Consider the following 16,144-nt stretch of genomic DNA (forward strand, 5'->3'; position numbering starts at 1 on the left):
GATATCCGGATATACTATCCGGATATCCGGAATTTTTTTCTAGCTTTTAGGCCCGTTCGAATGAAATGTAACGCGAAAAATGCCTTTTCCCACAATCCCTCATCCCCTCGTTAGTATTTATTTACATAATTCTCATTAAACTATGTTCGAATACAATATCCGAATACCCGGATATCCGACTATCCGAAAACCCGGATATCCTGTCGGATAATATCCGGATATCCGATTGATTCGGATTTTGAGTTTTTTTCCGATATCCGAGGTCGGATATCCGGATAGTTCAATCCGGATAGTCCCAGCACTACTCCTAATAGTTCTAGACAGCGACAACAGCAGTCCTCCCTAGCAGCAACAGTAGCAGTGCAGTGGATACCAGCGATAGCGGATAGCGGCCACAGCTTTGGCATAGCAATGGATAGCGCACTAGTTGCAGCGGATCTCAGCATCGATAGCGGTCGTGGCTTTGCTCACAACCCTCCTGTGATTTTTGTTCAAAATCCCTTTTTTTCTTTTTGTTACAATTCATAGTCGTAAGATGTCCAAAAAATACTGATAGAAGATTTTTGAAGAAAATAAACCAAGGAATCCAGAAAAAATATAAGCTTTGACCGGAAGTGTTGCCAGATAAATTATTTTTGTATTTGAAAACTAAATTTCCATTTTTCGACAAATGCAGCCATTTTTATTTTAACTTTGATAATTTTATCGTGTTCCTTGGAAAATTTCACATAAGAAACAGCTATCATCCCGAGGTAATATGAACCAATCTCGAGGTATAACATTTTTACGAAAAAAGTTGTAAACTACGTAGACTTCAACTTTTGCGTGTGGATGAACTTTAACTTGTGGACTAAAATAAAGATCAAGAACACGTATCTTGAAAAATGTCGCAGAGATCCCAACAACACGCGAGCATTGGAACTGTTGAAACATGTGTCCAAAAAAATTAGATGTCGCTGGAAAACAAGCCAAAAAATGTTTTTGAAACCTACTTAACAAGACACTGCATTCCAAACTATGGAAAAACATTAATGCAATACTAGGAAAAACTTCCAACAATTCAAAATTAACGCTGTCAACTAATTAAATTGAACTGTGAAGTAGCTCCAGGCATCCAGGCAAAGGCATTAGTAGTGGAGTCCCACAGGGGAGCAACATTGGCCCTTTACTTTTCTTCTCTACATCAACGATATCAGTAAAATCAACCTGGCAGGGACTCCTAGATTATTTGCTGACGATACGGCTATTTTTTACCCTCATGTCAATTTAAATACACTGGATTCTCTTTTTACGCGATTGATGCGTGCGCGCAAAAAAAGAATCGCGTAAAAAAAAATCGCGTAATTTTGAACATTTTCAAAATCTTTCTTTATGTGGTAAGTGTGTGTGTATGTATGTGTATATATGTGTATGTTTGTGTGTGTTACATCTTGGCTGATAAACAATATTTCCCATGTCACATATCGCGTAATTTCAAGAAAATCGCGTAAAAAAATCGCGTAATTTCGAGAAAATCGCGTAAAAAATTCGTGTAAAATAAAATCACGTAAAATAAAAGTCGCGTAAAACAGAATTCAGTGTAATGTAACTGCAAACATGAAGCAAGATTTACAACTGTTAATAGATTTCTTCTTTAATAATTTCCTGTCTCTGAACTTGCAGAAAACTAAATCTCAGATTTTTCGATCACCAAGGAGAACTCTTTCTCAAGTACCAACATTAACTATCAATGCTGACATAATTGAAAAAGCTGAGTCCTACAAATATTAAGGAATCCACCTCGACTCCACTTTTTCTTGGGATGCCACATAGAATTACCTTTCTTATACCCATCAGTACGACTGTACACTGACTTTTCCCATAAAATACTACCAAACCTCGGGCTATGTGAAGAACAAATTTTGGTTCTGATTCATAACTGCTTACACAATCCACAGCAGTTGCATAATGTCAACATGCCATCCCGGATTCACAATACCAGGCGAAAGATCCCATGCACATTCAATTTTGGTTAAAACAGGATTTCTTTTATTGGACCTACAAAATACAATAACTTACCAAGAGCCCTTCAGCAAATAACTTGTTTGCTTGAGCTTGTTTTGACGTGGGACTACGTCTTTGTTTACTATACTGGGATGCATTCTGTAAAATTGGAAATGTGTTAGAGATAAAATGTAGAACAATTTTGTAATATGCTAGTTATCACGCTAATTTCATTGCTAAGCGGTAAAATTCATAAAAAGTTTCAATGACAAATTTACGCGAATAATGAACCAATCACATGCTAGCATTCCTAGCACAGACGACGTGAATGGACACCATATCCTTTTCCTGTGATATTCTCTGTATCAATATCAAAATAAAAATTGACAAAGTCTCCCCGTTCCAATAGGTCAATTTATTTTTGCTTCTATGAGCTTGGACTAATATGATGTCTCGAAGGTAAAAGTTTTCCAACAAGTTTGAAACAATCCCCATTCTTTTGAAACAATCCCCATTCTTCAACAATTTCTAAACCTGCCTTCAGAACCTAATAAAAACTGATGTCTAGAAAAAAAACATGCCGGTAAAGGAACAGAACCAGTGGAGTAAAGAACCGCAGGTTTCTCTTCGTCTATGATTGCAACAGTACAGTTCTATTCGTACTTCAGCGGTACTATTCATTTTGCAGTGGTACACTTTCGTTGGTACATTTCTATACGTGTGCAATCGAGGAAAAACTGCAATGCTGCTGTTGGTGGTGATTGAAAATTTATCTCATAAATATTATTACCATAAATTACCCAACGAGAATTGTAAATTTTTGCAACGAATAATAATTTAATTTTCTCCCAGCTGGTCTCGAGGTACGATGCTGGCCTAACAAGCCAGTCGTCGTAGGTTCGAGTCTCGGCTCGGGAGAGACTGTTAGTGTCAGTAGGATCGTAGCGCTAGCCCCGCAATTGTCCTGTACACTTACCAGTTGGCTGCGAAGTCTGCGTATAATAAACAGAAGGTCGAGTTCCGATACGGAATGTAGCACCAAGGCTTTGCTTTGCTTTTTATTTATTTAATTCTATCTTCGATATTCACTAAATTATTGTGACCAGATAGTATCGAAAGAGTGAAATCCCAAATATACACATTTATAGAAGAGTAAGAGCCTGCGAATGCTTGTGAATTTTTGGTTTATTTACTAAGATTCATTCAGAATCTCTTTTTACATTTCAAGACTGTTATATTATGTATCATTATTCTAAGCTTTACTATAATAAACGTATATAAGCTGTCTTCGTAATACAGCGAATGTAGTTGTAGACAAATGAAGAAAATTGTCAAGCAAAAAAAAAAAAACAAAAATGAAATTGTTGATTGCTACAATTTTTTGTTGAAACTTGTTAATAATTGTGTTTAACATATCTTCTTATGTTTGTCAATTTATAAACCTCTGTGAGGGCTTCCATATTATTTTGAAAGTAAGATCCATATTATAGATTTGATTTAATCAGAGAGACAAAACCATTCATTATGATAACCCAAGTATAATTGGATTTGGTTTTTGAGGATATAGAGTTAATTCTGACTTTGATGCATTACGAGAAATTCTTGGTGCTTCTTCAACAAGCACGATATGCTTTTGCCTTGTCACATACATGTTGTTAGCACAAAAAATACTACAGGCATAATATCTCCAAATATAAACGAGCGGAAGCTAAATATAAAAATACGTACAGTCGCTGAGCAAACACATTGATTCTGTCAGCAGACTCTGTATATTTTGTAACAAAAAACCCTAATTACAGTGTTTAGTCCTACGTCACCATTTCATACAACCTCAGGGCTGTATACCTTGTAGTATTTTAAAAATAAAATGATACAATACTTGCAAGAGCAAATTTCGCATCTATTAATCAGATAGAGCGGTTATCTCTTTTTTGACATTCTCTCTCTCTCTCTAATTTACCGCTAGAAAGCAATAGTTATAACATAATTTTTAATTCTCAATGAATGTTTTTAATGTGTTTCTTTCGAAGGAAACAATATTCACTTGAAGAACAAATAGTTAATTTTTCCTCCTCTCTGTTGCCCTAAGAAAATTGTTAGAGTAACTTTGTTTGTGCTCCCTTGAAAGAGAATCATTCTCACTGGGAGCACTTTACGTAATTATTTAAAAACCCCTCAGAGCCTAACCCCTCACGGTATGAAGATAGCCAGGGGTAGGTAAAATATTCTTAGCAATTGCTGAGAAGTGGGTCAATTCTACATAAAAAACTAAAATGGTTATGTATGCGACTCGACCGCAAGGTTAACGTTGAACTACGAGATGTCAATGGATTTTATTGCAATAAGTTAGAGTACAAAATCGATTAGGGTTAATCAATACGATGGCCTGGGGCGGTATTTTTCAGTAATAATTCTCTTTCTTTTCTCTCGTTTTTTAATGATTGGATGACTGCAGCAATCAATACAACACAACATGATCTACACACTTAGAAAATTTCGCCGAATCTCTGAATCGTTTTTGCCGAGATTTGGACAGCCGAGTCCTCGGCAACCATCTCGGCTGAATATTTGACAGATGTCGTTTCATGCCGAAAATCGCGGTACACATTTTACTGTGCTTTCGGCAAATCCTGCTGAGAGGCGGCAAACCAGTTTAACGCTTTTTCGGTTACATAAGCTGAATGTTTCAGCACAGTAAAGAGCCGTTTTTTTAGGTGTAGTCCAACCGCAGAGAACAATTTCGCTGAAAATTTCTTCCAAGAGATCAATTGTACGGTCGATAATATCTAGGAAGTAAATAAATTTATTCATATTGAGTTTTAAATGTTTGTCTTTATCTTGGTCGTCATGCTCTACTGCAAAACATTTAGTCTGAAACTACGTCTAATGCTTTGCCTTAAAACGATTATAATAATATTGCATTTACACGATTTTAAACTACACTTTTTCGAGTACCAGCCACTTTTACGAATCTGTACAACATTTTTTAGGCTGCCTGATTGTTGACACCTGTAGTTTGGACAAATTTCAGCCGAATTTTTATCTGCTTCCTGTTTGCTCGCCCGTAACACGCACAAATTTGCACTAAAAAAATTGGCGGCAAGTCGTTTATGAGAATGGCAGTTGTGTTGTCGAAACACGGCAATGAGTAAAATTTGTGTCGAGATGTCAGTAATGTTATTGCTGAAATGCTGACCTCGCACAGTGGGGCAAATTGGTCCGTTGGCGCGACAAAACCTCATAACTTCTTATCAGTTGTTTCCACAGTGTTCATGTCTTCGGCAATGTTGTTCACCATAAAAACATCTTTTTTAAAAATGTATTCAGGCAGCTTTAATTTTTTTCTACAGATGGCGCTGACATCTATCTTTTTTGTTTCTTCGGTAAAGTTGCTCATATCATCAATTGACATAAAGTTGTCGAACATATAACAACTGTAGGACGGACCGTTAACAAGATAAAATTATTTTCATTATCCATAAACCCAAAATTTCAGCAATGAATCATAGCTGGGACTTAAGTATATATGTTTCAATTTCAGATATATTCGAATTTCCGAGTCATCATGAAATGAATTATTGTAAGTTTGTAGTTGCCTTTGTATAATTTTTTGCCAACCTATGATGTGTCACCATTTTTGGGAAAGAATATAAAATATAATTTTAATGTTATTGTTTGTGACAAAATATTTCAAATAGGAACATTGTTCAATTAAAGATTAGTTGGTCATGTTCCCTTTCTAAGAGCTCCTCTTGTTATATTTTATTCCATTTGGCATAGATACTAAACGCTTACTTTTGTTTAAGACACTGTTCATCCATTAGTAAACTGTTTCCTAGTACTAATAATTATTTCTGAGGGGTCTTCATGCTACTGGACGTCAGTTTTGGAAGACCCCCGAACACGATTGTGGTCGTGTTGCATACACCGGCATTGAGCAGTCTATTGTAGGAAAAACATCGATACGGACCCTGCTGATTAACGATTTTTTACATTAATTGACATGAAAACAATCGTTGTGAAAACTCGAATTACTCAGTAAGTCGCAAGTAGCAGCTGATTTTTGGTTTAGTACTAACCAATACCTTGTATTTTAGCACAATAATAGTGTCATAGCAGAACAACGTAGAACTTTATATTTTTCATATTGTCGAAAATGAGGAAAAATTACAAAAAAAAACTTGTTTTACATACGGTGCCTCCTTTGAACCTATTTTCAACAAAACTGTCTTAATATCACATTACTTTTTAGTTTATACTCTATTTTATGAGGATCATATGAGTTAGCTAATTGGTTTCTAAGTATTTGCTTCCCTACTGGAAAATATCTGTGAAAATTTTTTCTTTCGAAAATATCTGTGAAAATTTTTCCTTTCGAAAGTGAGGATTTACAAGGCTTGTAATATAAGCCTTGTAAATCCTCACTTTCACAATACAGGCATACCTCGATTATACGCACCCTCGATTTTACGTACTTCGATTTTACGCACATTTTACCTCGATTTTATGCACACGTTTTTCAAACACATTTTCAATTCAAATGTTTTTTGTTTGAATTGTGCATATTGCAGGATTATATAAATTAGGCATCGTTCACAAATAGGGGGCTGTCCATTTATCACGTGGAAACTTATGGGAGAGAGCTGCGTAGCCGCAAGGTTACAGAGTCCGCTTTGTCAAGCGGATGGTCATGGGTTCGAATCTTAGTAGAATCAGGCCATCCGATGTCAAAAAGGACTTAAGCATGGGTTTATTCTCAGGCTCCCCACCAGTTACCCTTCCGTTACGCTGAAATCTACAATACCTTTGCGTGACTTCCTCTTAACAAAAAATAAGTCCCTTTTATCAATAAAACTGGCCAGAAGGACGCACGACGAAACTTCTCCAGGGAATTATAATTGGTAATATTTGGCAAGAGGAACGAGTATCGGTATAGTAGAACAGTAAGCGTGTAAGGAAGAGTATCACATTACACACAAGCACTGATGAACAATAATAATAAGCATGCCACCCCTCAATAGCGGTATTGCTATTAACAGAAGTGCGGGATACAGCAGACACCCGGGCATATCTCACAATAGATCTACGATTCTGGTCGCAGTGAGGAAGTCCATACAGGAAAAAAAAAAAAAAGGGAGAGATAGGAAGATGTCTACGGTCCATATAATTTTTCGAGAATTTATATTAAAGTTCATCCACGGAGGTCTGAAATCACCTAAAATATGTCAAGTTTTTTTACGCGGGGAATATGTTCCCAATGTGTAAGGGACCGCGTAAAAAAGACTAAATTGAGTTGACAAAATAACGTAGAAAACCGTTCCATAACGTTTGAACTTTGACTATATATGATAGTGGTCATTCTGAAGGGAACTGATAATACGTGCCCCGAAAGCTATCCGTTAAAGTCATTGATTTATAAGTGATTTTAGGGGCCAAACTTGTTAAAAAGTGTAAAGTTGTGATCTGTGATGCTTCATCTAAGTGAGAAAAGTGAAGGTTTTGTGAAAAACGCAGTGTTTCTTGAGTGGAAGTTATAATTTATCCACGAAATCAAACTGAAAATTGTAAGGCAAGTTAGGTTGCGTGAGTGTGAGTGCCAACTTCGTGCGTCGCGCTAACTAGCGGTTCATTATTAACGTGCGAAAATGGAGTGCATGGTGGTGTGATCGAAGAGAATTGCACTACCTGAAGAGCGGAGAGAGTAGCGTTGCGCTGTGCTAGTCGGCGTTTGTTTCGCTGGCATAGGCATAACCAAAATAAAACAGATGAGTATATGTTTTTTTTTGTATCAAGAATGCATAGGCTCTGTGTGTAGTGGTTTTTAGCGGGCTTTGGACTTTGGCAGAAGTGTGAATGTGTGATCTGTTGGGTGCACGAGGTGTGGTAGCTTTTCGGCTGCGAGTAGTTTTTTTTGTTTGCAAACCAGATTGTGCGATGATGTTTTACTTTTTTCTCCCACAAGTAAAAGCACTAAGAATTGTCAGGTGAGTTAACTTATCAATGGGCTCGATACGACATACACGATTTGCGTTTGGTATTATATTTATTTTCCTAAATGGTCCGCGTTTGAATATGGTTCACATCATGTGATGATCCACCGAATACCACGTAGTTGCCAGTTTGCGGAACGACGTAGCACGCCGTTTTGATTGTGCTCGTCATGAATGTTTAACTGTTACAGTTTTGAATGTCCAAATTGAAAACAGAGTGCAATTAAGGTGTTTTTCTGGAGCCTTTTTCTCGTGTAGTTTTGTGTAATAGTATTGTTTATTAGAATTTATGGTGGAATAGATTAATTGATATGTATTCACTGATATGTCGTGTGCAATGAATTTTTGAACGCACTGACTCTCGCATGACAGGTAATAGAAAATTCAACAAAGTTGAGTTTGACATCTGATGACTATTTAGTCAGCCTGAAATAATCATTATTGGTTTGGTCTTATCAATAATTTTAAGACTTTGGATTAGTATGTACATCTACACCTGATGTTTGCACTTAATGTTTTAGATACACCAAGCTTTGCCATTTTTCTATCTTTCCAACAGGATCACACCCAAGGTAATGAGTAGCTCAACTTAGTAATGAGCCAACATGACGCATAGTATGCCTCGAATCCGTCATCTACCACGTTTTTGCACGGTCAGGCTTCAAGTAGGGTTCTATCAGCCAAACATGTGTTCACCTCGAAAGCAATGGTTGTGGATAATACATGAAATCTTATGTTTCACTTTTTCGATTTTTCTAGCTTTTGGGCTGCTTATGTTTTGTATACTATGCTCCAATAATGACTAGGTCGGCATTTTGTTAACAAACTTAAGACTATATTAGCTCGATGGATGGTCAATATGGAAATTTTCATTTTTAAATTAATAAGGCTTTGTATGCATGAAACTTTGCCAATTTTTCTATTTAATAGGCAACATTCGCATCGACAACTAAGATAGAATCGGCGTGAAATGTCGTAGTGTTTCGATGTAAACCGCGTTTCCGGCTCGGGAGAATTTTACTTATATGAACGTTTTCGGAATATAATGATTTCGAGGGGTATACCCAGATACTTGTTCATGTCTCACTGTGACTGTTTAACCGAAGATTTCGTCCGGTCGATAAATATCGCGATTAACGAAAACGCGATGTATACCTTCCCAAGAATCGCGACGGCCGACGTGCGTTCGTTTCTTCTCGGGATTGGGATTGACTCGGGATAGACAAATAGCTGATTGCCACGAATAGCATGGGCTACATCGCGTGCGTCGTACGCAGAGGATCGCGACGTTTAGCTAGAAATATACTCATGGTTAGTTTTCGTAATAAGCGTTTTTCGCGGTATCTTATCGTTTTTTAGAGCAGACAAAGTGTATACGAGAAACGTCGTTGGTCGATCTGTTAGGTAGAAAATGTCCGGTTGACCGAACCCCTACAGACTCCGCGTCGGTACCTCCATGAGGTCGAATTATCTACATATAGGTCAACAACGCGCAACTGATTTCGGTGTAAAAAGGATCACCTTACGAGGAGATATCATATCATTTGAAGTTGTCCCAATTTGATCAAAGGTCCAGTATCCTTGCGTACGATTTATTGTTGCGGTGTTACATTGTCAAACTGAATGACTTCGAATCGCATTATGAATATCGTGACGGATATAATGAACTTGCTCGCGCGATACTTGTTCTAAAGAACCCGACACTCGAAATCAGCGCATCGTTTGCCAAAACGAACCCTGCTGTGTACCTTGCCCTTTCTCCAACATCCCAGTGATTTCTCGTGGAAGTGCAGAGGTGTTCTCGGCTTCCAAAAAGCGAGTATCACGTCAACATTTTCCTATACAAATTCCTTCTTTGACCTGCATTCGGATGCGGCCGGCGCTGGTATTGCCTAATATAAAGATTAAGGTCACCAGTTTTTACACATTGAGGATGCATGTTGGTCCCAAGCATCATCTGTTGGTTCTCTGTGTAATTACAGCTGATCTGGCAATAACGGAGTAGCAACCGCGGGCGGTCAATCATGCTCATGCTCATGCTCATATGATAGTGGTCATTCTGAAGGCCAAAATACAATATTATAAATTTTCAGTATTTACACCGAAAGTTGTGAATTTTTTTCAAAACTGATATATGATTACTTGTGTCCTCAACCGAAAAACGTGAATGGAATGAGGTCGATATCTTGTGCCGTCTTTGAGTTATATAATAAATTAATCATTTTCACATACTAATTAGTGAAAATGGTTAATTTATTTGATGATTACGAGTATTTTTAAAGCCAGAACGGTTTATTCGATCGATACAATGTCTTCGGCAAAATTATAGATAATAATTTTGTATTTCCCAAAAATGATACACATCGTGAACAAAAAAATTAATTATCTCAAAAAGCTCAATTATATTTTTTTATAACAACTACCAAAGCACAGCTGAAAATTTATAGTTATCTGGTCAAGGGGAAAAAAATTACAAGTAAGAAACAGCAAATGTGAAATTTTGCATAAAGAGTAAACAATTTTGAAGGCAAAACGACTTGGACTGGTATAATGTCTTTGGCAAAATTTTTGACAGTAATTTTCAAAATAAGATAGTACCAAAAAATATACACCAAAAAAATTTTGTTTTTATTTTTTTTTACAGAGTTTATTTTTTCTGAAAAACGAAATTAATAACTACAACTTTGCCGAAGACAGTTTATCGATAAAACAAACCGTATTGGCTCTGAAAATATTTTTATCATCATGAGGAACTCGACCTAGTCAATTCATGAATGAAATTTCAAGCAAGATAAATGGAATCTTTTCAATGGAAGTCGGCTTTAGTATAGGTAAAAATGTGTGGGTCACATACACATACATACACATATATACACGCACCCATATTCATTGTTTTATGCAATCCCTTCAGTCATTTTCCAGATATTCTGAGTGAGTTCTTTGCCATAAACGGCCCAGTAGAAAACGTCTAGTAATTACGTAACGCAAATAATTATTTTCTTCGACCCCCCTTCCAGTTATGTAACTATTTTTCGGACCTTAAAATTTTTTATATAGGTTGACAAACTTTCCAACCCCCTCTCTGGGCGTTACGTAATAATTGGATGTTCCATTACATGTTTATTTGCAAATTTCTGATTACGAAAATTATTTTTGGGTTATTAATAATATTGAAAATCTTGCTTCGATTTTACGCACAATTCGATTTTACGCACATTTAAAAAACGAGAATGTGCGTTAAAATCGAGGTATACCTGTATTGTAGCACATTTTCTGAATTATTTTTCTAAGTAAATTATCATGATTTTGAGTCGATAACATGTCTACTGCAAGTAGAAAATAAAATGAGACATGGAAACTGAATTTCGTTTTTCAGCTGAGCTCGAGATGCAGTTTGTAGTGTGTACCACTACTCTCTACCACTTTTCGAGAACATTCCTAGCCAGGGGGTACGATCGATATAAAAAATATCGCTAAGGGGTACGCGGACAAAACAAGGTTGAGAACCGCTGTTTTAGTTAATCAGATCATTGCAGATTCTTCATGTAATAATATTTAGCCGCAAAACCTGCTCCTTTTTTTCTACACCCGGACACGAAAAAACTGTTAGTGAAACACGCGTTATTTTGACAGCTCAGTTTTCAGGAATCTCGGTAAGAGCGTTTTTGTTCGACGAAATCTAGGTTAAATAATGTCTGGTTTTCGAGATTCGGTGTTTTAGTTTACTGAACTCGGAAGTTTTTGGGTTTACGGATTTTTTCGGTAAACAAATTTACGATATTGCGGTAAACACGTTATGTTTCCGATTTCTCAGTAATTTTTTTACCGAACAACGGTAAACCAAAATATTTTCAAGCAGTTCGGTATTTTACTTTACCGAGAAAGCATTACGCAGTTAAGTGTGTAGGTGATAGAATGAGGGAATTCGAAAAAGAGGATGGACTCCGTTGCAACTTAGGGTGGGACAAAAATGATTGCTAGTTCCAATGCATTATCTGTTGTAAATTTTCAAATTATTCATTTATTCAAAGCGGCTAAAAAGTGGCGCTAAAAATCCTTAAAAGAAAAATTGTTTTTCACTAAATGCGATCATTTTTTAATTATGTAAATTAAAATTTGTATGTTGCCGTGATTGAGTTATCCAGTAATCTGTAACACAAATGAAATCGTCAGATTTATGCAACAATACGTCATGGGAAATCGTTTGATAAATACGGTGAAAGGAATATACTACTAAAAACAACAAGAAAAGGAGAATTAGCCCCCGTCATATGCGAATGGCAAATCTCTATTACCAAAAAACACACTTGCTGGGTGTCACTATTCCGACAACACCAATGGCACTTCTTAGCGGCCCGAAATTGTTCATTTGAACTAGTTGTCGTTACCACTTGCCAAAGCATTGCAAATAGAAAACAGCAGAGAAATGTTTTGTTTTCTCTTCCAGTCTGTCGTCTACGAGATTCCTGCTCCACTGAAGGTTCGCTTTTATAACGCATACCTTTTGAACGTCTGCGTTCGGAAAGCAAAGCATTCATGTGGAAACAGTATGTATACATTCCTAAAATTTTCAATTAATTATTTCGTGGCCATATATTGTGTTTTGCAACGTTTTTTTATATCAACTGGTTCATAAGAGCAGCACAAAAACGTATAATTGAGAAATGCATACTGTTTTTCAATGATATTAATATCTAAACAAAACTCTTCATAGTAAGAATTGTTATGCGAAATTTTAGTCAAACAACTTCAACAGCTTCAGTATTATGTTTATCGCCGGCACCAAAAGCTTTCCGCGCATTATTTAACCTGCCCAGGCTTATCGGCGGCCGCTTTACTGCTTTTAATATTCTACAGAAACGCTAATAGAGAGCGCCAGCCATACGGAGCATTGCCTGCACGAACTGACTGCCAATAGAACTATATGTTTTCCGACACATTGCGCACATAATGCAATAAATAGCAGGAACCTAAGAAACCACCGAACCACACAGCCAGCAGCCTGCAGCATTGAAGTGAAAGAGCCTCATTAGCATTGCGCTACTATACCCACGTACAACACCAATTCTGCATCTGAATCGGTGAACCACACTTCAAACAACGCGGATGCCGCTTTTCACTTGCCGCTCTTCGCCGTTCTCGTCGTCGTCGGTCCTTTCTACCCCGTCGAGTGTGCGTCCGTAACTACGTGAAAGAGGATTGCCATTGGCTTGCAGTTTTTGTTTCGCATCTCTCTGATGTACAACATTATGCTCGAGCCCCCGCACAGTGATTTTGTCGATGGTCAAAAAATCCCATCCGCGTATGGTTCATTGACCTCCCCGGGTACGCATCGATTTTCAAATAATAACTACCACAGTACTTAGTTTCCGTTTTGGGGATTTTTGTCCTTCCCCCGCCGCGCGACTTGTTTCGCGAGCTAGCTGCATGAAGCTGTTTTTCGACGTTGAACCACGGAAGAGAAAGGAGGGGTAGGAAGCTCATTTGCATAAACACAAATTGAAGTTAATTGCGAAAAAAGGTACATGTAATGCACCATAATAAGCGAAATGTACCTGTACAGAGGGCGGCGCGGCATGCCCCCCCCCCCCTTTTACAATTCGTACCTAGGCGCTACCAGGATTTCGGTATTGCGCGCGGGAAATGGCCTACCAGCGGCGCCCGCTCTTCTAATGGCACATTCTACTTGAGAGCGTCACCATCTGCGGTCTGCGAGCGCACTTTAAAGTGGAGCGAAAAGTTGACGGAAATTAGTGCCCTATCGGTCACGCCCTCGGCCCTGTAATTGAGCCCTAAGGGGGCACAAAGAGTTGCGTTTGTGTCGCTTCCGTTCGTAGTTTTCCAGGTGCAATTCATCTAGCATAGAAACCGGTAGCTCGTCGTCATATCGGAAAGACTCACTGGAATGACTGAAGGCTTTGTACACTTGCTTTTATCATTGACTAGTTGTAAAGCTTAACCAGAGCCTCGTTCGTTCCGGAAGATGAAACTCATTAGCAATACTAGTTGTTTCCAGCAAGTCAGGTGAATTTTCTAATTTCCTGGTTCTAGTGAAATCGATTTCTAAACTTTGTTTGAGGGCCGTTCATCGATGTATCATGGATTGGTAGATGAATGGTACAACTAGCGATAGTTTCAGATTAAATTCTCCATAGAAGGTCAGCAGTCATTGCAACCCGTCATTTTTATGAGCATGAGCATGATTAACTGTCTACGATTGCTACTCTATTATTCCTGTATTCTAATTACTCCAATCAATTACACCATTATTTTCCTGCATGTTATACACTTAGTATAAATATCTTTGTCAAATAATAAACATTGTGACTAAAGCAGGTATTACATGGAGCAAATATTTGCTATTTTTCGTACGAATTTTATTTTGTCCAATTAAAATTCGTACCAAAATAGTAAATATTTGCTTCGTCTAATACCTGCTTAACACAAACAATTAGGTCAAACTTTGCTACCGAGCAAATATATTTGTAGAAAAATATTCCGAACTCCGGAAAAATTATCAACTGTCAGTTGTCAAGTTCAAGTGGTTACAAATAGTCGAATTGATTATGAAATGCACGATACCTACAAGTCACGAGTTAAATTACAACCCGATTTTTTGCCAAAATTTTTCACATACTATTGTAAACAAAGCCAAATCAATTTCACACGATTACACGGCCAAGCTAGTATTAGTGAGATTTGGTAGCGGAAGCACTATTCTGTTCAGTGTTCAGAGGTGTTGATTGTACGACTCTGTGATATTACCAGAATGGCAAGATCTTCGGACAAAGGCTGATTACCTTGTAACTGAAACGTATGAAGTCAAGCGGAATCATATTACATATCTGCTAAAGCAGTTCGCATTGGTTACAGCAAATCTATCAAGCAAAAAAAAAAGATCCTCAACATTATATCCCTAATAATCCTCGGCTAATAAACAACTTTTTTTCGTGTTTGCCTCTTTTCAGAATAACAGTGATATTAGCTCTAGGAACACGACGTCCAGTGAGAAGGAGAGACGAGCGCTTGTGAAGGAGAAAAAGTATTCGAAGCGAACGAAAAAAGGTAAGTGGTTTGGAAACATATGCTCCCTGGCGTCCCGTTCGATTCGATTTCAGCTAAGCAAAGTAATTAAGCAATAACACAAAAAAAACTTACAGATTACACACGGTAGACATGCTGGCAACCAGCGACGGCCAGTCGATGACAATTAATGACAGCCAATTACACTGAACTGGTTTTCTAGGGCGCCTTAAAACCAGTTGCCTGTAGCAGTACTTTTTACGGCCTGTTTTCCAATCGTTTCGATAAACACTGAGAAATTTGCCGCTATTTTTTACCTGTCGAAATCTAAAACCCCATGAAGTCTGATGAATCGCACCACTTTTGCAGTACAGAGCGTTGCTATACTTTCACTTACGGATACAGAATACATTTCGTCCTCCTTTCGATCCGTATCCGGAACGAAAGTCCAATTCGTACCAAAGTTGTTATCGAAGTACTATCGCCACTTTTGCGATCCATTTGTGCTATGGGTACATACAAACATACTCCTGGGGGCACCATCTGGAAACCGGAAAGCGATAAACATTCGATTTTCGCTTTATTCCTTTCGACCTGTCTGTGTTGTGTACGAAACCCATTCCGTTATGCTCGTGATACGATTTGCAACAGTAAGAAGGTAACCAAACGCAACACAAATCTCGATTTATGCGATGTAATTTATCCCTACGTCAGTGGCGTGCCTGACGAGGGGTCCACGCCACCGTCGCTGCAGCGCCACGGTTAGACGTTTAGAGCTAATTCGCAGAACGAAAAGCTTACCGATGTGGAGCGGCTTTGAGTTATTACGTCGAGTTGACTCTTTAGTCGTCGCTGAATTAGCTGCCGTGTGCCCGTTTCCAACATCACCTGGGCATATTGGGGTCGAGCATTTGAGCGACAGTAGCTTGCGTGCTAAGATACCATTCATTATGGTTTCAGCAGTCGTTTGACTTATGGTAAAATTGAACAGTTGTCGCGGCTCATCTGAAGCAGCCTTCAATGCGCAGTCTAATTTTGGTTCATACACTAGCGTTTCGTTTTCAATTGTACTCTACTCTAAACTTTGTAGTTTGTAATATTAATTTTATACTCTGTGCTCTTGACGGTGGACTTTGGACTCTGGACTG

The 16,144-nt window shown here is 37.9% G+C and overlaps 1 protein-coding gene across 4 annotated transcripts in view; it reads left to right on the top strand.

Annotated features, from left to right (window-relative positions):
- The window catches only part of LOC129732761 (uncharacterized), a 191,028-nt gene that overhangs the window by 105,492 nt on the left and 69,392 nt on the right, over window positions 1–16,144 (top strand). For all 4 annotated transcript variants that reach the window (XM_055693990.1, XM_055693962.1, XM_055693971.1 and 1 more), the window contains exon 3: window positions 14,942–15,038. In XM_055693990.1, coding sequence (XP_055549965.1) covers window positions 14,942–15,038 — 97 coding nt within the window. The remainder of the gene's footprint in view (window positions 1–14,941; window positions 15,039–16,144) is intronic.

This window comes from Wyeomyia smithii, chromosome 1, assembly GCF_029784165.1.
Source record: "Wyeomyia smithii strain HCP4-BCI-WySm-NY-G18 chromosome 1, ASM2978416v1, whole genome shotgun sequence".
Lineage (NCBI taxonomy): Eukaryota > Metazoa > Arthropoda > Insecta > Diptera > Culicidae > Wyeomyia > Wyeomyia smithii.